The following is a 23193-nucleotide window of genomic DNA, read 5'->3' as shown; positions in this document are numbered from 1 at the left end:
CGATTACATTTGCGAAGAAAATGAAAATAATTGATGACGGTACAGTGGTAAATGGTAAGCTTTTTTTCAGTGTAGCTGAATCGATAAAAACGAAACTGCTAATTCAGAATCTTGGCTGCCAAATAAAGAATTAGGGTATCAACACAAAAATTAATTTATTTTCTGTGTATAATGTTCCAGAATTAATAACTCACGATAAGGTTATAACTGACCAAATATTATACATTCATAATCGTGAATATTTATCAGTTATGTGAAATAATTTCAGTATTCTACGTTCACAATTCCATTCAGCAGTTACAACGAGAGAAATTTCTAGTTACGATCACTACTTAGTTATAAACGTTTATCAATTTTTACCATAGCTGAAAAATAGAGTTCTCATAATAAAATAACAACGAGTTTCGTAGGTGAAACCAGAAAATAGAGCTTGCGTTACTATTAATTTTTATTACATTCACTGGCTCTATATTTTCTAGTAACTGTTGCAATAGTTTATTGTTACTGCAAGAAAAAATTGATGCTTTGACTTTATCCAACTGACGATGAAAAAATATAGTAAACTGATGTAAACAAATAGATTTAGTATTACAATAACCACAGAATGTACTTTTGTCAACTATAATCACACTAAATAGTTACTTTTACAACATTGCGTTGTAATTTCATGAATATTCGAAACAGTCATAGTCCAGTAACTTTAAAAAAATGAAAACTTTCTCTGTGCGGCTCAAAAATATACCGTAAACAAATAATCATTGACAGTTAAACGAACTGTTTTGAATGGTTTTTTTTCATAAAAATATCTGTGCAAGAAATCTTGGAATGAAGATTAATTCAAAAGTGACAAAAGGCGTTCAGTAAAATATTCAAGCCTACGTTGCAACGAGGGGAAAATCTGTCTTGGAAAAAAACGCAGGGATGTGATTCTGGAAATTTGCTTACGCGTTGCAGACATCCATTGTCCCACGATTGAACAACCGGTCGCACCGTTGAGTGGTAAAATCGAGGGTGCCAGGATGGGACAGAGCGCGACGTTCAAGTGTCCAGAGGGATATAGGCTGCAGGGTGCGCCGAACATAACCTGCCAGTATAACGGTGAGTCAGTGCTTTTTTCTTTCCCTTCTCCTCTTCTCATCTTCTTTATTGTCCCCTTCACGTTTCGAATCAACAGCGTGTCACATCTCGTATGAAATTCTCTAGAAATGTTTCGGGATTCCTCTTATATGAGAAATACGGACCTAATACCACCGTTGGCATATGAATTGTGTATAAATGTCAGTCGTGTTGTAACCTGAATCACGAATGCAAATTGACTAGTTAGACTGAGGTCCGATTAACAAGTTAGACGCATATGCGTACGGAACGTCCTCTCTAGATGACAAACTTTCTATGACCGACGCCAACTTGTGGGTCAGTTTGCGATGAGACGCTTGATGTAAGGAAATGTAAAATAGTCTACCATTCGTTGATAAACGTTATTCTTTATGACACGAACCCCTGTGGGACTTTGCTTGGGCCAAACAGGCGAATAACCTCTTAAACGATACGACGGTTTCATATGCTAATTGCAATAATTTCCTGCTGAGCAAGGTCAATGTTGACTGGTAGACAAATATTCGGTTAAATAAATGTAAAGATAGTTGGAAAATTTAAGTCAAAAATTTTTTTTTTTTTTTTGTGGTAATTATTACGTAATAATTCGACTTGATAGACAAATTTTGGCAGTTTTCTTGAGCGTAGTTTTTATTTAATGTAACTGTCATACATAGACTGAGAATTCAAAAATTTTAAATACTAAATCGATCTCGTTAAAAGACTCAGATCCTGATTTCGGAAAGGCTGAAATGTAGAATCGTAGATCATGATGTCGAATTTTTTCAATTTCACGACACAGATTCATCAAGGATTTGATTATCAGACTTACGAGTCGGAAGAGTCAAAATATAGAAGTATGAAAACAGAAGTACAAGAGTAAATCACTATTTTACACTTTTCTAGTTTGTAGATTCTTGTGATTCTATATATTTTGACTTTCCTGTGTCTTGACACCTTTCAAAATATAAATATTCGCATTTTGATCTACAGTTATATATTTTGATACGTACTATTTTTTCAACACCCACATTCCACCTATAAAAAATTCTTATATCTCAAACTCCGATTCGTTTAATTTTTCTAAAATTCTATTTCCGACAGTATCAACTTCGTGCGTTATTGTCATCTAGATTCTACTGAAGTCAAAACACTTTCAATAACCATTTTGGACAATAACTTTCAGCCAAAATAGTTTTACCAATTTTTCCCTTCCAGGCAGAATCAAAGTTGTTGATACAACAATTGTCACTGAAATGCCATTTTATTAAATCAGCATTTTTATCATCCCTTTCACTTTTAAAAATTTTACCCTTCGACCCGTGTTTCAAAATTTTTCTTGAAAACATTTTCTCTGCTATTCTGTGTTTGCGTAGTTACATGGACATGCAGGCAGCTTAAATTGAAGCTGCTCCAATTCGGAAAAATAATCAATGCCTTTTGTTAGCTCCTAATTCAACGACCGTCTTTATTCTTGTATTACCTTTTTGAGAGAACAATTGTGTTGAACAATTCTTTGACAGTCGTAAAAGTAAATAACCTCCTTATCTCGATTACTTTCCATTCTTTTCGAAGGGACAATATCATTTTCCTCTGCTTGTTTCGCCCCCACGGGTCGTTTGAACGCGGGATAATCCGAAAGTTTTGGCTCGTCTGGGTTTTTTGTGGAAAAGTGTTACCTGAGATCTGAATATTGAGAAATTTTTTCTTTTTTTCGAAATCGGATAACGAGCTGTTTTAATTTGTCCGCAAAGTTTTAAAAATCAAATGATCTCTTGAATAAAATTTTTTTTTACCTGACGGAGAGTTAATAAGTTTTTGGATAGAAAATTGATCTATGGCAGTGAAAAAACACCGGAAAAGTGGCATCGATCGGTAAAAAATTGAAAAAAAATCGTTATTCCTTTAGAAGCACTTCTAATCAAAAAGCGATTTTTTTATTTATCGAACTCATCAACTCGACACTAGGGAAATAATTTTCTTCAAAAGATTATTCAATTTTCAAAATTTTGTGCGCAAATTAAAATATCTCGTTATCCGATTTCAAATATAAAAAAAATTTCTCAATATTTAGAGCTCAGAGAACACATTTGCACAAGAAACTAGAAGTGCCAGAATTTTCGAGTCAACCCACGTTCAAACGGCCCGTGCCCCATTCTTTAAACAATTTCCATCCTGCTTCCACTTTTTGCAGTGCCACGTTTATCCCACCCTCGACGATACAATGAAGATAGAATTGGGTGGGGATAAAAAAGTAAAAAGATTACAGAATAAGGGTCACTACTTCAATTCCTACGACAATTCTCCGCCTGTTGGTTTCCGAGTTTTCTATAACTTTGGGAATATGTTTGATTCGGTAAAAAAAGTTGTTCAAATTTTCGTCCATATATTTTGAAATCAATGAAATCCGAGAATTTTACATCGTATTTTCGCTACATTTTCCTTCTTATTTTGTTTTTTTTTTTTTTCACCTTCACTAGGTGTTTGAAAACAGAGTTCTTTCGACACATCATTTTTGTGTGAAAATCTCACCGCTTTTTGGAAGAAAAAAATAATATCTTTGTTGTGATAAAATAATCGTAAAACAGTATTAAATACGATTGTAAAGAAAAATTTTGTTTTTAATCGTGAATAGTCATTTAATTTACAAAATAATATTCTTTTACGCAAATTATAAGGTGACAACGATAATTTTAGAGCCTAGATATTAGCAAATCTTATCTGTCCAGGCATACACACATGTACAAGGCTTTTTGGTAATTCATGTGAAATGACTTAACATACTATTTCAACATGTATATACGCTATCTTGTTGTTTGTTAACATCGTGGAAATAATAGATCCCATTGAGATCCTACTCTGAAAATTTCAGATTCACAGGATAGTGATTTGCTACACATTAGAAAGAGACTTTGATAAGAAAAATAAGCATTTATGCCTAAAAATGAGTTTTCTCTTCAGGTCGTATTTTTCACTGCTGTACGATGATTTGATCACGATGAGAAAATTGCTGTCGAAAAGTTGGATTCTTTCACATGCATTTCTATAGTTAAACAAAAATCAATAACTATCCAGCCGGAAGCTACCTTTGAAGTTATGAAATAATGACTCGTAGTACTATAAAAATGTATAGAATTTTTGAAATCGCGAAAATTTGTTTCGTAGAATCTCAGTAAGTAGAAAAACGAAGTATACGATAATACTCCACCCGAATTGTCTATACTTCAACCGTTTCACATTTTGACTCTTCCATACTTCGTTTTTTTCCATTTTGTAATTTTGTGAAAAAAAAAAAAAAAAAAAATACACTCTCACGATTTCAAAAATAATCTTTGACCCGTCTATTTTCTCATCACAATACATTTTCAACCCCTCCCACACGCGATAAAAACTGGACACCTTTGATGGTTCTTTCGTTTCGCTGATGACGTTGATTTACAGACAAGCTTTCAGCACGTGTTTGAAAATCAGGAGGAAAGCTCGTCAGGAGATAACCAGCCGGCCTCGGGGGGAACCGGATTATAAAAATCCTGCGCCTCGCGGTATCGGGAGATCATAAAATTCGGATACTGTTGCGAACTTATCGTCGCTAACCCGGAGGGTTCACACTGCTGGGGATAGGAACCAAAAAAATGTACGTTTACGTCTATCTCTCGACGTCGTCGGTAAACTCCCTCGGGCATATTCACGACGCTGTTGCTCGCGCGTTGCCGCCTTTCACGTTTCCTCCTGAACGGGTGAATATCGGATCGGGTGAAGATACAGCCGGGCATTGCTTCATTCATCTCAACTTGTCAGCATCTTCTTCATATCGGCGCATTCCATCAGCGCTTGTACCACGTGTATGTGCATTTTACGTCCTCAAACCCAATCGATTGTTCGAAATCGATAAGTCGGTGAATTCGCACGAACACTTTCAAAATATGAATAGCGTAATTTAATTTAAAAATTTCTTGTATTATCTTGTTCGCACCGTTATTGACCTTGAATTCGACAGTTGGTGAAAAACTTAGCTTTCCAACTATTTTTCCACTCCTCCTCTCCAACATAATTTAAAAATGTGACAATTTTGAAACGTTGAGATGAATATTATTAATTCAATGACCATCTCCAACGAAATTTCTTTATTCAATATGAATACCTGCAACATTTTTTTAGGGCAAATCTCGTATCCAAATCTTATTGGAAAGCGCTGCAAATTCGTTTCGAGTAAGAAGAGAAAAAAGGTGATAAGGTATTCGGAAGAATTTCGAGATCAAATAGTGTTTAAAAAATTTCGGTCCTCGAAAGGAGCGATCTTTGTGAAACTTTGCCTTTTTGACAAGATTTTCGTAATATTTATAGATTTACAAATATTTCTCACAGCTTCCAGTTTTTGGGGAATTTTTACTAGGGACACAAAAGAGTCGCAGTCGGAGTGCGGCTTTGATTAAGGACTCGTATTCGTTTGTTCCAGGTTTATGGTCAGCTGCGGTACCTCGCTGCGAGCCGATCCTTTGTCCTGAGCTTGTACCAACGAACGCAAAGCTGCAGCTTCTCGAGCGCAACAACAGCCATGGAGGTCGGGTAGTTTTCACCTGTATGTGGGGATACAGATTATCGGGTCCTCAGAGTATTCAATGCGAGGGCGAGGGTGTCTGGACAAACAGCATGCCCACCTGCGAAGGTAAGACTCGATAGCTTTTGAAGGTTCTTCGTTGAAGTTCCGAATTTGTAAAGTTCCGAAATCGCCTTATTCCGAATTATTTGGTGGCGAAACTTGGAGTAAATAAATCAAACTTTTACGAAATAGCAGAGTTTCGAACGGTCAGAAACCCGATGGCTCAAAGTTCCGAAATCCAAGATTATGAAAATTCAAGTTAAGATAGAGTAAAGGTTCGATATAGTGATATACAAAAAATTAAAACACACTCACGTAGCGTAGTTTACTCAACGAGTGAGTGTAAATATTCAGAAATACCGAAAATTAGAATGACCAGGATTCCGAACGTAAAAATATCGAAAATCCAAAATAAGGAAAGATCAAAGTGGTGAAATTTCAGCAAGCCAGAAACTCACGGTGTAGAAAATCTTCGATCATTCGGAATTTCTATGTTTTAGATGTTAAAATTTTCTCATTTTCGCCATTTCGGAACTTTTAAAATTCGGAATTCAAACCCTCCCCCTAAATGGGACACACAGTTTGTGAAGGAAAAGTTAGGGAAAGGGAATAAAACGTTTCAAAAATCTCCAGCAATATTATTTGTGCCAATGACAGTAGAGCTGAATGTAAAAATATTGCTACTATACGATAAAAACAAGTTGGAACAAGTTCGAATAACGGTACGCTGAAACATTATCGATTTGAGAACAGATTTTATGATTGGAACGTTCATCCGATTGAACTCTTGGATTTTTGATTCAATTCTAATCTTTTGGGGATATTCTGTTCATTGTAGACATCTCGAGAGATCGCTTAGAAGCAATTTAACAAATGAAATTCAGAGTAAATAAAAACGGATTTTGTAACACGCATACAACAGGTCAAGAATCGGCAAGAATCACAATTCGAGGTTGAGGAAGAAAAATGAGCTGATGAAACATTAAAATCGGATCACAACACCAGAGTTAAAGCGTTTCGAACGTTCTGACGACAAAACCTTTTCGCAAATTGTTGATGAGTTAGCTTACGTTATCCGAATTTTCTCGGATTCATTTCTGTTGCAAAGTGAGAATGTTGAGAAATGCAAATAAAATTGTTGGCCATTTGTTAAACTGTTTTTCCCTATTCATTCTAACCTTCGATTCAGACTACGAGTCCCATCCATTCTCAGCACTTATCTAAAAACATTCTCTCCGAAGGCTTTTAGCGCGAAATTCCCGTCGATTCGAATTCATGCATTTCCAACAATCAAACACGATTCGGCTTTATCCGACATCCGGCACCAAAAATCGGGGTGCGTTTAGGGCGAGACGATCTTGAGGCTTATAAATAATTATGATGTGAAAAACCGATCGAAGATTAAGTCTCAAAGCTTGTACTTGCGTAAAATTATTCCGATGCATGAAAGATCGAGCAATGTATAATGTATAAATCTGTAGACATGAGAATAAACTTTGGACAGAGGTTAGCAGTCGCATCACGACCAGATCCAACTTTTCCATCAATCTCTTAAACGGATCGTCGAATAGTGAAACTGAATTCCTCTTTATTGCAGTGATTGATTTGTGCGAGAGAGATTCGCAGAGGGATGAATTGGGACGAACTATTTTCCGCGTGTATGTGCGGCATATAAAGATCTTGGCCAAGTCAAACTGTACTAGGTATAAACTGAACTGAGCTGAACTAAACTGGAGCTAAACTGTATAAACTGAACTACTAAACTTTGCCGAAGCTGCAGCTGCTGTCACTGGAGTTGGACAACTTGGAAACTCTAATGAACTCAATTTGACGAGTTGATCGTAAGAAGTGCGCAAGTGCGTTTATATCGACGGATTTATGCAACGTTAGAATTTACGGTAGCGTCGGAAATCTGGATTGGCATGTTAAATCTCAACGCCCACCTTCTTTTATTCACTCTCATTCCATTACGAAACAAGCGGCTTCGGACACTGCAGGTTCCAAGTTCATAAAGAAAAAAAAAATAACAATACCCAATTCGAATTTCGATTATAAATTTAGATTCGTGATTAACGATTTTAAAGTCCTCGGATACAATAATCCATGAAAATATGGCGATTTTTTTTTTAAATTTCAAACAACTGTAATGGGTCAATTATCACAAATTTTTGAACTCTGACCTTGGATTCGTTATCGGCGACTCAAAAAACCTCTGCCTACCAATTTATACCAAAATCGAAATATTTTTAGATTTTTTTCCACCATATTGGATCGCGATTTTGGATTTCGCAATATGACTTCAGATTTGTGATCAGCTATCCAACAAATCGACGAGTACCAATTTTCATCAAAATCCAAATGTTTTTAGTTGTTTTTCTGCTTATTGAATACGCCAAATTTAAATTTAGAAAATCTGACTCAAAAAAACTCACAACACCAATTTTTATTCAAATCTATTAATCTATTTTCAAGATATCGTCATTCTATTTGATTTTTTGAAATTTTGTCATTCAAATAATTGAAAAAGTTCCGAACCAATCGAAACTAAAATATAATCAGTTCTAAGTTTCGACAAGCCGCTTCGAATGAGACCAAAATCATTGAAATCCGGTAAACCGTTCTCGAAATATCGTCCAACAAAAAAATTAATCACATACGTGATGCGTACACACACACAGACTTCCATTTGAAGATGATTGGTGGCGATTTTCTAAACTTCCAAACGTGGAGATCTAGCGAAAACTCAACTTTTCATTTCCAGGGTGATTACAGTAACTTCTTTTTTTCTGTTAAAGCAGAGAAACGCAGAGAAAGTTAAAAAGGAAGCGTAGATACGAAAAAGTTGTCGGGTCCAACTTAAATAATCGCGATCCCTGATTTCAACTGTGAAAGCACAAAGTTTGTCAGTTTTTGAGAGATGAGATTGTCTTACGATTTGAAAAACGAAAAACTACGATTGGGTAAAATCGTTACATTTTATCTACAATTCAACTAGTATTTTCATTTTCTGTTGGCACGTGAAAATTACAGAACGGTATGATTTTAATTCAAAGTAATTACAAAATTAACTTGTTTAGATCAATATCAACGGTTTTTCTTTCGTTTCTTTTTACATTAAAACAATATTGTTTCAATAAAATTCACAATTTTTATCGCGTTGAAATTTTTCACTCTCTGACAGATGGCACTCGAATTGGGCAAAAAAATTTAATCTAAAATTATATTGAAATTTTGCAAGTTGTTTTAAAATACTTGAAAAACTGAAAATGGCGGATTAGACAGCTATGCGCTACGTTTTGAGCAATCTTCTCCCCTCAGCTGGGATAAAAAATAAAAAAATGCCGGATTTCTTTGTCCTTGGTTGACGAGGACGAAAATCTCATGTCTCATATGTCAACCGTCTACTTTCACTGGAGTAAAATCAGACCAGACTGCTTACTTCTATAAGTGACTATACAATGCCAGGATGCAGTAAAAGCTGGGTGGAAGCCGACTATCATCACTTAACATCGCGTAACCGGGGAGTTTTTGAAATTTTTTTTTTTTTTACTTTTTGCTCTCCTCTTTCCCTTCTTCCATTCCACTCGCCTCCCTTTTGCTTTTCCTATCTCCGGTTCTTCTTGAACACCGAAATGCTGAGGTAATCCGGAAAGCGAGAACGGGATCCGGACTGTCGTACACTTGAGCAAACCGGAGCAAAAGGGTGGTGAAAAGGGGGGAAAAGGGAAAGAGAGAGGAGACTGCTGAAAGTTTTCAGCGCTTATTTCTACCGGTTGTAAAGGATTCCCCGACTCGTGTAACTTGGATGTATTTTCCTATGTTAAGGGGGTGTATAATACGAGTAGAAGGCTGACAAGGTAAATGAATTTTCAGAATTTATTTCTCGACAATCAGTTATTCAATTCAATTGGGGTTTATTTTGTTCAAAAGTATGCAGATCAAGATTCATTTGCACATTTTTAACTTTCCGTTTCTCTCTTTTCAGAGAAAAAAGGAAGTTACTTTAATCACCCCGAAAATGAAAAGTTGTGTTTTCAATTGATCTCCACGTTTCAAAGTCTGGAGAATCACCTCTGACCATTTTCGCACGGACATTTGGTTGTGTGTATGTATGTACGTATATATGTGGATGTTATCAAGTTTTTTTGTCCGACGATATCTCGAGAACGAGTTACCGGATTTCAATGATTTTCGTCTCAGACGAAGCTACTTCTCCAAACTTAGAACTGATTAGATTTCGTCTTTGATCGGTGCAGAACTTTTTCAATTATTTGAATAACAAAATTTCAAAAAATCAAATAAAATGACGATATCTTGAGAATGGATTAATGGATTTGAATAAAAATTGGTGTTGTGAGTTTTTTTGAGTCAGATTTTCTGTATTTAAATTTGGCGTATTCAATAAGCTGAAAAAAGAAGACTAAAAATATTTTGATATTGATGAAAATTGGTACTCGTCGGTTTGTTGGGCGGCTGATTACGAATCTGAAGTTAGATTGCGAAATCCAAAACGACGATCCAATGTGGTGGAAAAATATCTAAAAATATTTTGATTTTGGTAGAAATTGGTAGGCAGAGGTTTTCTGGGTCATCGATGACGAATCCAAGGTCAGAGTTCCAAAATTTGCAATGTTGGATCCATTATAGTGGTTCAAAATAAAAAATATCATCATATTTCCATGTAATAAAGTATTCGAGGGCTTCAATATCGTTAATCACAAATTTGAATTTGTACTTCAAAATTCGAAATGGTTTTTTTTTTTGCCTGTAAACTTGGAACCTGCAGTGTGAGTATGGGAAGTTCGAGTGCTAGCTCATAGTCAGTCTAAAACCGCTTGTTTTGATCAGCATCAATGAATCGGAAATGTCGTTATTGAAACTCGTCGTTCATATGAGAAAACTGTCGTCAAATTCGAAATTGAGTTTAAATAGGTTTCGTTCTTGAGCCAGCGTCTAGCTGCTGTTTGTATTATTATATGCGATTCTGTAGGCGAGACCTGAAACATGAAGTTCTCATTCATTTCCGGCGAAGTTGATTACTGCGAAGCACTGTTAAGCCATCGCATAGCTTGTATCGAGTATCTTTTACAAGTTTCCAAAAAGCTTTCCAACAGCACCATGCGAACTACTCTCGACTAAGTAGGGAAACTTCATCCAATTATGTAAATTTCTATTCGATTGATGTACACACATCTACACACAAGAATTATTTTTGCATTTCTTAAGATATTGATACTGAGTTTATGTAGTAAATCCTGAAATTATAATACTTCACACAATATTTCATGTGATAGATTCGTATGACTCAAACAGAAACAGTGCAAAATTTAAAGTTGACATATCGTTTTCGATGAATCGAAAAGATTTATTTAAGACGTACTTTTTGTGAATACAAGTCGTAAAAAACCACGAACTATTTAAAATTACATTTACATGTAATTCTGGTAAATTTTTTTTCCAAGAACAGATATTTTTTCACTCTTAGATTTTTTCAATTCCATTATTTTTGTACGTAAGTTGAGGGAGATTTACTTGTTTGGATTCTCCTGCTGATATGAACTATCACGATATCACATTCCGATATAAATTCTTTGCTCACATCCAGAGAAAAGATCCGTTAGTATACGAACCTATGACGATAGAATTTATTTGTTCCAAACAAAGATTTATTGGGCTGAGATAGATTTTCATCGAATAAAATAAAGTTTTCTCGCCCACACCTGGTGAATTATTTCATAGACTGACATTCAATCAAATTTTTTTTTTTTTAAATCAATCCAGAATAATATTATCATTGCATCGCTTCTGCTTTCAATTTGATATTTTAGGAAGATGACTAAGATATGCGAAGGGAAAATTGCGGAAAAAATTCTCTGGTATCATCACAATACGTAATCAGATATTGAATTTTTTCCATCAGGACAATTTGAAGTACCGGATCTATCAATCAATGGAATTTGGGACCAAAATCGAGCTTCATTCTTTAAAAGAAAAAAAAAAAGAAACATTGATTTGGATGATTTATCAAATTTCGGCGGGGACGCCAAATTCCATATCATTTTGAATCTATAATTCCCATCGTAAAAGACGAACGTTTTCTCGAATTAGTAAATTATCTGGACTCAGCAATTCCGTTTTTCAACACGGCCAAATATGAAATGTGTGGGAATTGGTAAGAAGTATAAGCTGAAGTGCATCGTTAAAAATATCCTTTCAATTGCATCTCCAATTCGAGTAAAAAAACACCAACAGCCTGCCTCAGTGGGTAATTCAGTTTCCCATGAATCAGGACTGCAAAGACAACCTCATCAGGAGATACGAAGCTTTATACACTCAAAAAGCACGAATGAACTATGTCACTGAAAAATTGGAAGAATACCTCCTCAAAAATTCCATCACGTCGCAGTTATTTTTTGACAAAATTTAACTTCAATTTGTACTTCTAATCACTTACCGTGTTTCTTTTTATTCTTTTCCTTAAAAACTAGTCACCATGGGGCATAAATTATCTACATATTCTGGAGATTTATGAAGAGTAACTCATACAGCTGCCCGCTCAACTGTGAAAGAAGAAACTTTTCCGCACGAGACGTATTCGCAACTTCGTTATATACTTCACACTTTCAGTGCATCCATAAAGCTGGAACTATGCACTTTGCAAGCTGTACCTTCACAGTTGAAAGCTGCGCACTTATACGTCTAATGAAATTAAGGAGAACAAATTCTGGAATTTTAGATTTTATGGTTCACGTAAAATCTCGACGTACATACTATTAAAAATTTTTATTTGGTATGAAGTCTTTACCCTCGTTCATTGCACAAAAGAGAAAATTCGAAAAGCTGGCGAGAATAAATTTACCTCATCGCGCTCTGATTAACCGGGACGAAATTTTAGAAGAGAAACAATATTTGAACGAAATCACATCGAACTTTGCACAAAATTTGATACATAAGTATGAGAATACTACATAGAGAGAGAAACGGGCGATGTATTAGATTTAGAGCGAGTACTTACCGACGGTAAGTAAGTTACCGATCGTACGAGTTCTGAATAATGAGCAAGTTTAAGAGTTACGGGAGTATTATTAATCATGACGGTTTCAGAATGATGGAATTAGCGCACGTCTCCTTTAATGTTGTTCTGAGGGACTAATGCGGGATTACTTCGTAAAAGGCCTGCAGCTCTCGCATCTCGACCGACTCTATCTCGATTTCACAACGTAAATTATTAGCTTCCAGCGTGTTTGCTGACGCCTGCAAGCTCGCGAAAGGTTGATGAATTAAGCTGCGCTGCTTTATCATATGTGCTATACGTATTATATTTATTCACCGAAAATTTATCTGTCGAGTTATTTATTGTGGCAGTGATTTTTATACACGCGAGTCACAACCCTCTGAGAATTTTTTCAACCTGCCACTATTTCAACTGTCAAAATATCAAATCAAATTGTCACCCGCATGGACATTCAGAACAAAAAATTCACCTTATTCGGGATCAGGTTAAAAATGAAAATGATTATGCGCTGAAATAATCTGAATCTAAGGAAATAGGAGATCAACCTGTGATCAAATCTATCATCAAATTCAGTATTAAAAAATACTAAATAGTAAATGTTGATCAAATACGTATAATAAAGCATATTTCAACATGTGTATTCATGAATAAGATGAATATTTATTTCAAGATATTTTAAAGTCAGCAAGGTCAATACTTGTAATAAAGCAGACTTGGAGTTTTAAGATAAAGGAAATATAAATAATGAAATTGCAGTGAAACAATGTTTAAAAAAAGAATCAAGAATGAATAAAGATGTGAACGAAGAAACTTATTCCACGATTATTCATCCGGTAGTAAAATCGTATAACCTGCAATTTGTGGAAATAATATGTACAAGAAAACCCTTGCGGTACAATTCAACCGTCTGATTGTATAAAATTTCAATAATCCGAGGATTATTCCACGTCGCTTTTGCCCGATCGATTACAAAACAACCTCTCCAATTAGGGCGAGCTGCGCTTGAAGCTTTTTTGTTACTGCATTGGTGAGTTCTTTCCCTCTCACATCATGGTCATCGTTTGTACATTTTGTATTTGTTAAAAAAGATTATACTTTCATGCGCAGGACGCTCTCAATCAGTAAAATCGCAACGTCAAAGGAGCTTTTGCCTGTCGAGTATTTTCTCTTTTCCTTCTTCAACTTCGCTTCCCTTGTAAAGTAACCGTAATCATGTACAGAGAGTTTCCAAGCAAACGCCGCAGTATGTCGGGTTGCCTACTACAAAAGTAAACAAATATCGGTAATGCAGACCTAACGAGTTATCGGTAAGTAGTTCATTCAAAGTCCTCGTGAGTAAGCTGGACGTGACCGTGTTGCTAAGTTGTGTGGATTTGATCGAGCAATTATTTCGCTGTTTATAACCTATGTTGAAGCGTTCAGTGATCGTGTTCCGGAGTCACGTTAAAATGATCGTACAACTGTACTCGACTAAAGTGATAATGACTCGGTAGGTCTGTTTTACCGATATTTGCTCCTCTTAGCGGTAGGCAACCCAACATACCGTGCCGTTTACTTGGAACGAACTGTGATTCGGTACGTCGGCGTGTGTATGTTGTATTGGGATGGTCCTTAACAGTGTTGTTTTTGAATATTTATGGTCCCAGGGGGCTTAAACGCTTTCAAATTGCTTAGAAGAATTCCCTCAAAGTTATTGCTCTCCATGTTAAATCTAAGATAGTACGCTTTGTGGTCGAAGTATTTTATGAAAAGAACAAGATTTTTTTCTTTAACTCAGAATATACTTTATTGCAGGAGTAATGATGTTTCAAAAAAACTGCAACTACGAAGTTTTAGTATACATTAGCACTGCTGTCTGAAAAAAATACGCGTCATTATACCAGGCAATCTAAACGAATTTCTCTAAATAACTTTTCCTCAAAAAGCTCTTCCTCTAAATAACAAGAAAGTCAGACTTCGAGGGTGTGCGTTGCAATTCGTCGATATTACATGATATGATGACGTGTATTTTTTTTTTCATATAGTAGCATTAATGATCACTAAGACCTCGCTGTTACAGATTTTTTTGAATATCATTATTCTCACAATAAAATCTGTATTGTGAATGTGTCCGAAACACGTTTATTTTAAATAAGGAAAACCATCCTGTTGGCAAGAGGGTTTAGAGTTGAGTTGAAAAATCTGAAAAAATTAGGCGATTGTTTTCGAATTATTTAAAATTGATTTGGGATGTGGTCCGGAAAAAATTCGTCAAAACCCTGTATAAGGACCACCTCAATGTTGCATATAGCGGGAAAGTTCGGTGCGTCAAAAGCTCCCGTCGTCGGCTCAATCTTAATCGTACTAAATCCAGTCGTCGAAGCTTATCTTTGTGTTAAACGGAATCCAGTACATTTAACACGGCGCTGCTGAGCTTCGCCTCCAACATTTTCATCCCTGAATGTAAGATCCTTTATCTACTTCCGCCTCTGAAACTATGGAGATTTTCTACGTGTTGAATGTAGCTCGTGGATGAGTATAAACTTTATGTGACTTAAGCTTTTTTCGGAGGGGAATTAACAGCTTGAAATTTTTAAGTCCCTGCAAGCGTCCAATTCGTTTCAATTTTTGTTTTGAGAGAAAAATTAGAAAAAATTGTCAAATCACATAAAACTCCATAAAATGTAGTATAAAATCAAGTCGAATCCGAATTCTTCGACGCTTCATTGAATATCCAAACTTCTTTGATTGACGTGAAATTTTATCGATCAATTATGTTTTATAAAATAAGTATCTTGCCTGTTTGAATCGTTTATTCGCTCAATACATTCCTAGATATTCATTCAAATAACATATGAAGCTAGTGTTATTGAAAAAGCTCCTGGCTAAATACTTTTTCTCATCGAAATTCGAAATAAAATCCACCACTTTCCCAGTACTTCGAAAGAAGAAAAATTGCTATTCAATTTGCAATCTACGATTGATATTTAATCATGCCACTGTTAATATTAACTTAAAGTTTCAGCTAAAATGTATTTTATGATGAGGAGAAATTCGATATAGAAAATATTTTGATAATAAATTTCATTATACACATTTTAACGATCAAATCGCAAAGTGGCAAAGCAACGTTTTTTTACTCTATAAAACAAATTACGATATTGTTTTAAATTGGTCCGAAAAAAATGTTTGAAAAACAGTAATTTTTGAGGTTATTTGAATTGATGCATACAATTAGTCTAAACGAACCGGAAAATATTTGTTTCGTTAAAATTTATAAATGCTTTTAAATCTGGATATCGAAGTCAACATGTTAAACACGATGGGGAAAAATTGTCAAATGTCAAGAATATTTATGCGATATTCAAAAATCTGCATAAACAAAACGTCTTCAAATCGCACGAAAACAAATTTTTCTGCGTTTTTAAGGCCTGAGACTTCGTTATAAAACTGTTTGTGATCCTTTTTGTTTACAGAAATCACCTGCCCACTACCAACGTCCCCAAAAAGTGGACATATAGTCGAACACAAGCGGAGTACGAAAAAGCGAAATCTTCGATACAAAGTTGGCGCCCTGGTCCAGTTCGCTTGTCAGCCTGGTCATCAGCTGGTCGGTGAATCTTCCGCGATCTGCACCGAAGGTGGAAGCTGGTCGCACCCAACGCCGATATGTAAGAAATTTTGCTGTCATTTTTAACGTGGCATATTTTCGGGTTTCAGTTTTTTTTTTTTTTTTCTTATTTTGCGGACTTTCAAAACATTGGTAAGTTAGTAAAAACGAGCCGTGATCGAATCGAATCAAACAGTGAAATTTGATTCAAATATTTCAAATAATTCTAGTGTTTTGAATAGTTTGAATTAGACCGATCAGTGACTCAAATAGTTTAAATTATTCAAGTTATTCGGTTTAAATTCCAGAATCTAAATTTTCTTGAGTTTGTTTTCAAAATACTTGCAACTAAAAATTCAATTGAAGACAGAAACTTGAATGGAAATTGTAAAAATTAACAGGTAAATTTTAAGTAAAGAGATAAGAAAATTCGAACGACTGACAAATTTCGGAAATATGAGAATCTGCAAAATAAGAATCAACAAACAAATAAATACCGCGTGGATGAATAACTGCATATTTGAGGTTTCGTTTGAATTATTCAGATATATTGTCACAGGTATGTAAATTTTCTTTTAAAGAGAAATCAAAGGTACGAAGATTATGCAACCGAATAATTCGGGAGATATGAAATTATGCGAACTCGAATCGGTCTGCTAAAAAAATTTAAACTATTCGAAGAGCCGAATCGCTCGAAAAAATTTAATTGTTCGAAGAATAATTATTCCTGATTTTGAATTACTTGCACACCCGAAGACCAAAAACTACCTATTACAAGTCATATTTTTCTCCTGTTTATCTTGTGGGCGAAAGAGAAAAATAGAGAACGATAAGGAAAGAGTAAGAATTTTCCGTGAAAAATATTCCTCGCTGCGAATCTGACGGCCGGTATGAAACGCCCGATATTTCAAGACTTCTTGTTCCGGAAACAGCATTTCCGCTGCAGAACAACGGAGCTGTAAGCGAACTGTGGTCGGTCGTAACGTGATTTTAAAAGTTTCGCTTTCCGATCCTTGTATGGAATGTTTATATTACAGTGGCTGGTGATCGAGGAACTGTTGGAGGGTGAATGAAAAGCGAGCGTGTACATTTCTCCTTTATTTTTCGCGAGAAGTTTGACGTCGTTGTTGTTTTTTTCTTTTTTTACAACTTTCGTGGTTTTTTTTTTTTTTTTTTTTCAAACACTGCACAGTGCTCTTTTCATCCCTGTCTAAAAACACGCCGCATGGAAAACTTCCAACTGCGAAATGCAAATTACTCACCGGCCGGAGTATCGGCGTAACCAAAAACTTTTTATTATCGCTCTTTACTTTATTCTACGGCTCTTTTTTCCTTCCCGATTGGCGAATCACGCTTAACGACTGCAGGAGCCGTCAATCTTTGTTCCAATTTATGATGAAAAATAATTTTTTCAGAGTAAAAGTTTTTGAATTCACAAATCCCGTGCGAAGAATACGAAGGACGGTTGAAATTAACGTGGCAATCAAAAATGGCATGGTCCGTGTTTTCGTTGGAAATGTGCATTCGATGCAATTCTAATAATATTAGTCGATACTCCGCGACTGTGATAACTGCTTCTAACAACAGCCATTTAAACAAAAAAAGTTCATATCACGAAATTTTACGCAAGAGCTGTTAAATTGTCTGGGAAATGGCTTGAAATATATTTCTCCGAAAATATGTTTCTTCTTCGTTTGAATTTTCACTTTTCTAACAATTAATATGTACCTGAATGTATGGGCCGTGGCTTTTTTCAATTTGTGGTCATTTTTATTTAACGCTAAACATTTTGCAACTTGCAGCTGTCGCAACGTTGTTTGGCATTGCAAATGTGTTATAACTTCGACCGAACCAACTTTGCCCTATTTTCTCGAGTAAACGCATGCAGTGCCACTTTTTAGATCAAATTTTTCAATCATTTTCATAAGTCCTTTCTCACATACGAGGATCCAGTAAATCTACATAAATTTAACGTAGTTGTTTTATTACGATCGAACCTACGGCTCACTTTTGTTTTTCAACTACTGACAGTAAATATGACTTTATTGCATCTATGATCGTGCCATGTTGTATTATTGAGCATAAGTTTGAGGCAATGGAAGAAGCTCAATCATGGATTGAACTGAATTAATCTGATGCAGTATTCAACATCGTCTTATTACAGTCTTTAATTTTGGGTGAAATGAAATACAAAGTGCATTTGTATTGTATTTGAGGATTTTCTGTACCACAAGTTTCAAGAATACCATTTCATTTTCTAATATCTTTCCAACAAAATTTAGTTCCACATTTAATCCTGTCTGATGAGTAAATCTCTTCTCACGTAAGGTCAACGTGATAAATTTCTCACATGCACGTTTTAGATCGTGCTTTTGTTTCATTACAACGATTAATTCAACAACTTAACTCTCATAGCCTTAAATGCGCGAGCATCATTGTTTAAGAAAGCGAAACTGCTCGTTAGACGAAAATTCTAAAGTGAACTGACCATTTCGACGAGATCCGGAATTAATAAATTATATACATCTCGGCTCTCCTTTTACTATTTACAAATAAAAGCTTTTCGAACCTGCATTCCAGATACAATGCTCGAATATCGCAGTTGATCGTAAAAAGGGAGAAAATTCTCACCATATGTTTCATTCGCGAGAAAGAGACTACGTTGGCTTCTTTTTTCTCTCTCTCTCTTTTTTTTAATCTACCTAGTGCGAGACTTTATTGACAATGAGTCTCTTGATACGACTAATCGCAATTTTACTAATCAATAATTCGAGTTCAGTTATAATTATATGAAGTGACGTGAGGCCATTTCAGTTCGTTGCAAGTCATTCGGTCACCTATATTAACGGGTTATACCCAATCAGAGAACCGAAAAAGCGTTTTTTTCAAGGATTCTTCACGAAGAGACATTTAAATTTATTAATATACAAATTTATACACATATTGGGGTATTTATTATTCATAAAAATAATGATTTCTAAAGCTGCTATGGCCGATCTCCGGGACCACCTCTAAAAAATTTCGCCTTAATCTGTTTATGAAATAAAAAATATTTATCGACGAGAAAAAACCTTACGTTAAGGACGAAAAAATGTATTCACAAAGCTTGTGCAAAAATTTGAGACCGATCGGTTCAGCCGTTTCCGAGAAATCTTGCTCACCGACTTTGGAAATATAGTTTTAAGAGCAATGCGTTCAAAGTTTCAAAAGCAAAGTTTTAAAACGCTCCGGGGCGTCTTTGTTAATGTTCGCGTAACTTCGAGAATATTTGTCGGATCGATGTGAAATTTTCTGCGTATATACTTGAATGTATGCACGTTACGAAAATGAAGTTCAAAAAAATAAAAAAAATAAATAAAAAACAAGTTCAAATAATCCTGGACCGATCGAACTTGCAAAGTCAAAACCTTGATGTCGGATGTTTCAGGCAAGGTGAGATGTCCGTATCCTGGGGATCCACCGCACGGCAGAATAGCTCCATTGAAGTTCTGGTACGAGCCTGGCGACAATATCCAGGTGACGTGTTCACCGGGCTACGTAACACCTTTGGAACCAGTGAAGAGGCCCACATGCCGAGAGAACGGCATTTGGAGTGGTCCCCCGCCCCCGTGTCGATCCTACAAAGACGTTTAAAAATTAAAGCTCGACTCGAGTCCGATGACGTTCCAAAATTGCGTTGCCTCACCTTGTCTCGTTCCATCGCGTCTCCTGTTTCTGAGAGGCGAGGCGCGCGAGGTTTGAGTACACGTTACAACACACGCGCATACGTGAATACATACATAAATACATACATGCTAGTCGTGAGGAAATCGGTTTGATTTCATGTTTCGCGCGACCTTTAAGCCCCCGAATACCGCCCAACAACAGTCCAAAAGCATTCCTCGCAGGGAACATCTACCTATATGTATATATATACACACATACGTATATATGTACATGCGATTCGAACTTCGAATCGTTCGTGGGTCCGCTACCACGTGTTCCTCTCTGTAAGGCGATTCCGTTCTCTGGCCGAAAAAAAAGGAAATAGAAAAGGAAAAATGCAAGAAAAGAAAAAGACAAAAAGAAAATGAAACTAACAAAACATCGACGACATTTTATACATACCTAGACACATATACCGAGTAAGCTTATTTTATTTTTTATACATCGTGTAATGTATTGTAAATTTATCTCCGGAGACTTGAGACGAGAGTGGATCATCCCCGTCATCAATGAGACTAATTTGTCACGCGCGATTTATGAGATTCGTTCAACGGTAAGGCCGAAATACGAGGGAATTAAAACGCACGAACACGATATGATTACCCATCGTTGGGTATACTATACATATAAATAGTATGTGAGGTATTCCATGCCAACTGAGAGGAAATTTTCCCTGACCACCGCCAACTTGCTTCATTATTTTTTATGATTCTACAACCTAAAAAAAGCGCTCACCATTTTTTTCAGATTTTTCGTCCCAACCATTATTTTAAAAAAAATGTTACAAACCCTTTTATGGTCCTAAAAAAAACTCCATTTTTTATTTTTTTACAAAAATTAAAATAATTTCTAGGTCCCAAAACAAACATTTTGAGCCATAGTTCAGAGGGGTGAATCGATTTTTTGTATTTTTTAAATATTTTTTTTTAGGAATAATTTTTCTTATTTTGTATGTATACAAAACATATGTTATGTTTCTAACATTTTTTAAAAAAGAATGGTTGGGACGAAAAATCTGAAAAAATGGTGAGTGCTTTTTGTAGGTTGTAGAATCATATAAAAAATAGTGAAGCAGATTGGCGGGGGTCAGGGAAAATGCCCTCTCAGTTGGCATGGAATACCTCATATATTATAGTGGTTCTGAGCAACAACAATCATATAAACAATTAGACGTGCGAAGATATTTGTTGGGAGGTGAGCTACACGCACCGCGACAGTATCAGGTGACTTGAAACCGAACTGCGCATGCGCCAAATCACGTGATTCGATCGGTAGATTTCTCATAAACTCGTCAAATTGCCCAACTTACTCAGTCGCAACGAGACGCTAGCCGTCAAAATTCCCAGGCAACTCGAGGTTTATCTTGCGTCGCGAATTTGAGACGGCCAAAATGTAACGGGCTACGTTTGAGTCAACATAACCTCGGCGTCCAGCGTTGCCAACTTATCGGACAAGTATTTCTTTAAATGGCGTGAAAGCAACTCTTTACATTGCACTGCAATAATTCTTGATATAAGTATCTTATATTCCGAATTGTAAGTATAAAAGTGTATTTGGAACTTTTGTTTGTGTAAAATATTTTTATTTTTAATACTTACGAACCATTAACTTGTCAAGAAGTGCGTTCGCAAATCATTTTTTCTCACGAATCTCACGATTGATTGATTTTAGTCTGTTGTTTCGATTTCACAGACCAGTTTTAGAGATTTCGCTGTCAGTCTTGAAATTTCGTCTGAGATCATTAGATTTTCTTCAGATTTCGGCCTTAAAAGACATGTTTTTTTCAGAAGAAAGGAAGCTTTTTTTTTTTTTTTTGTTTGAACGGACTAAAATTTCTATAGGTTTGGCAACACTGCCTCGGTCCGTTTGCGCCTATTAATAATTTGCGTGAAGTTACTCGTTGTCTCACAGTTGGTCAGACTGTCTAAACAAACGAAAACATTGCGCATGCGCAATTGGATGTCAATTTTCCTGCGGCTGTCGCGCTACGTAAAATTGGGTGAAAGACTCGACGTATCGCAATTTTATATCGTACACGGAGAAATTTCATATAATTGTGAAGCATTCAAGCTAGAACGCGTAAAATCCAACTGTAGGAAAGTGGAGCGGAGACGGTGAGTCGCGTGAGTTGCGCCGTGTTTGCAGGGAAATATTAATTAAGCAACCCTGTAGCCATAGCTCGCATGTGTAAATATAATTCCAGTGTGGTGTTATAGTTGTATAAATAAGGGTTAGTCCTATAAGTCCAGCCTTTACTACAGGCCTATATATATATATATATAATGATATATATAGTTTACACCCCGTCGTTGTTAATCATACATATATGCCATGCGGTACCCGTTAGAATCCCTTCAATAACGGGTAGTTATATGACGCGGCAGTGTATGGTGTATCGAATCAACGACGCGGAATACCCTTAGATCGTTTCTTTTCACATTGATGTATAATAAAGCTAACGTTTATTCTTTAACAATGCGTTATTGTGTTTCTTGTGTCTCAGGAATATACCCTTGCAGAAAAGTACACTGTAAAAAAAAAAAAAAAAAAAAAAAAATGCGATGCGGACTTCTATGGTATATCTTTTAGTGTCAATCCAACGATACGTGGTGCCGATCTAATACTAATTATCCTAAATCTAACACTATCTGACGTTCAAGTTCTGAATGGACCTAATTTTAACACCGTCAAGTTTTTACACTATAAACTTGTATAATTCACTTCGTGAAGTATAACAATTGGTAAGAATACAACGAGGTTTTTGCGTCAGCGTTAGAATATTCAAGTGAGTCGTTACTGTCAAAAGTTATTTTCTTTCATTGAGGTATAAACAATATTTCAACGTTATACAAAAGTACGAAATGAGGATGAAGTTAGTTGACGTTGTCGTAACAATGCGTGCTTAGGAAATATCGTTACCTCGCACTTTTGTGTATGCCTGAAATTTAGTAAACCGTGATAAATAAAATATACTCATGTTTTGCAAAACCAACTCGAAAGTCAGTCCAAAACGGCCCAATAATGATATTTTTCATAACGATGAAGTTAGTAACGTTACCGTAACGATGCATGTTTGAGATAAATCGCTACTTCGCATCATTGGGAACGTTCGAGATTTAGTAAACCATTATAAAAAAAAATATACTTCAATTTTGAAACGCCAACTCCTTAAAAGTCATTTTTTAATTG

General features: G+C 35.7%; 1 protein-coding gene across 2 annotated transcripts in view; it reads left to right on the top strand.

Moving 5' to 3' along the window:
- LOC107223201 (locomotion-related protein Hikaru genki) overlaps window positions 1–22477 on the top strand; it is a 59278-nt gene extending 36801 nt beyond the window's left edge. For both annotated transcript variants that reach the window (XM_046745264.1, XM_015662814.2), the window contains 4 exons: window positions 955–1098; window positions 5552–5761; window positions 16166–16360; window positions 19727–22477. In XM_046745264.1, the coding sequence (XP_046601220.1) occupies window positions 955–1098; window positions 5552–5761; window positions 16166–16360; window positions 19727–19932 (755 nt within the window). In that variant the 3' untranslated portion in view covers window positions 19933–22477. The remainder of the gene's footprint in view (window positions 1–954; window positions 1099–5551; window positions 5762–16165; window positions 16361–19726) is intronic.
- Window positions 22478–23193: the final 716 nt, after the last annotated feature.

Source organism: Neodiprion lecontei, chromosome 7 (assembly GCF_021901455.1).
Source record: "Neodiprion lecontei isolate iyNeoLeco1 chromosome 7, iyNeoLeco1.1, whole genome shotgun sequence".
In the NCBI taxonomy this organism is placed as follows: domain Eukaryota; kingdom Metazoa; phylum Arthropoda; class Insecta; order Hymenoptera; family Diprionidae; genus Neodiprion; species Neodiprion lecontei.
The sequence above is the reverse complement of the archived record's forward strand: the minus strand, read 5'-3'. Positions and strand labels throughout refer to the sequence as shown.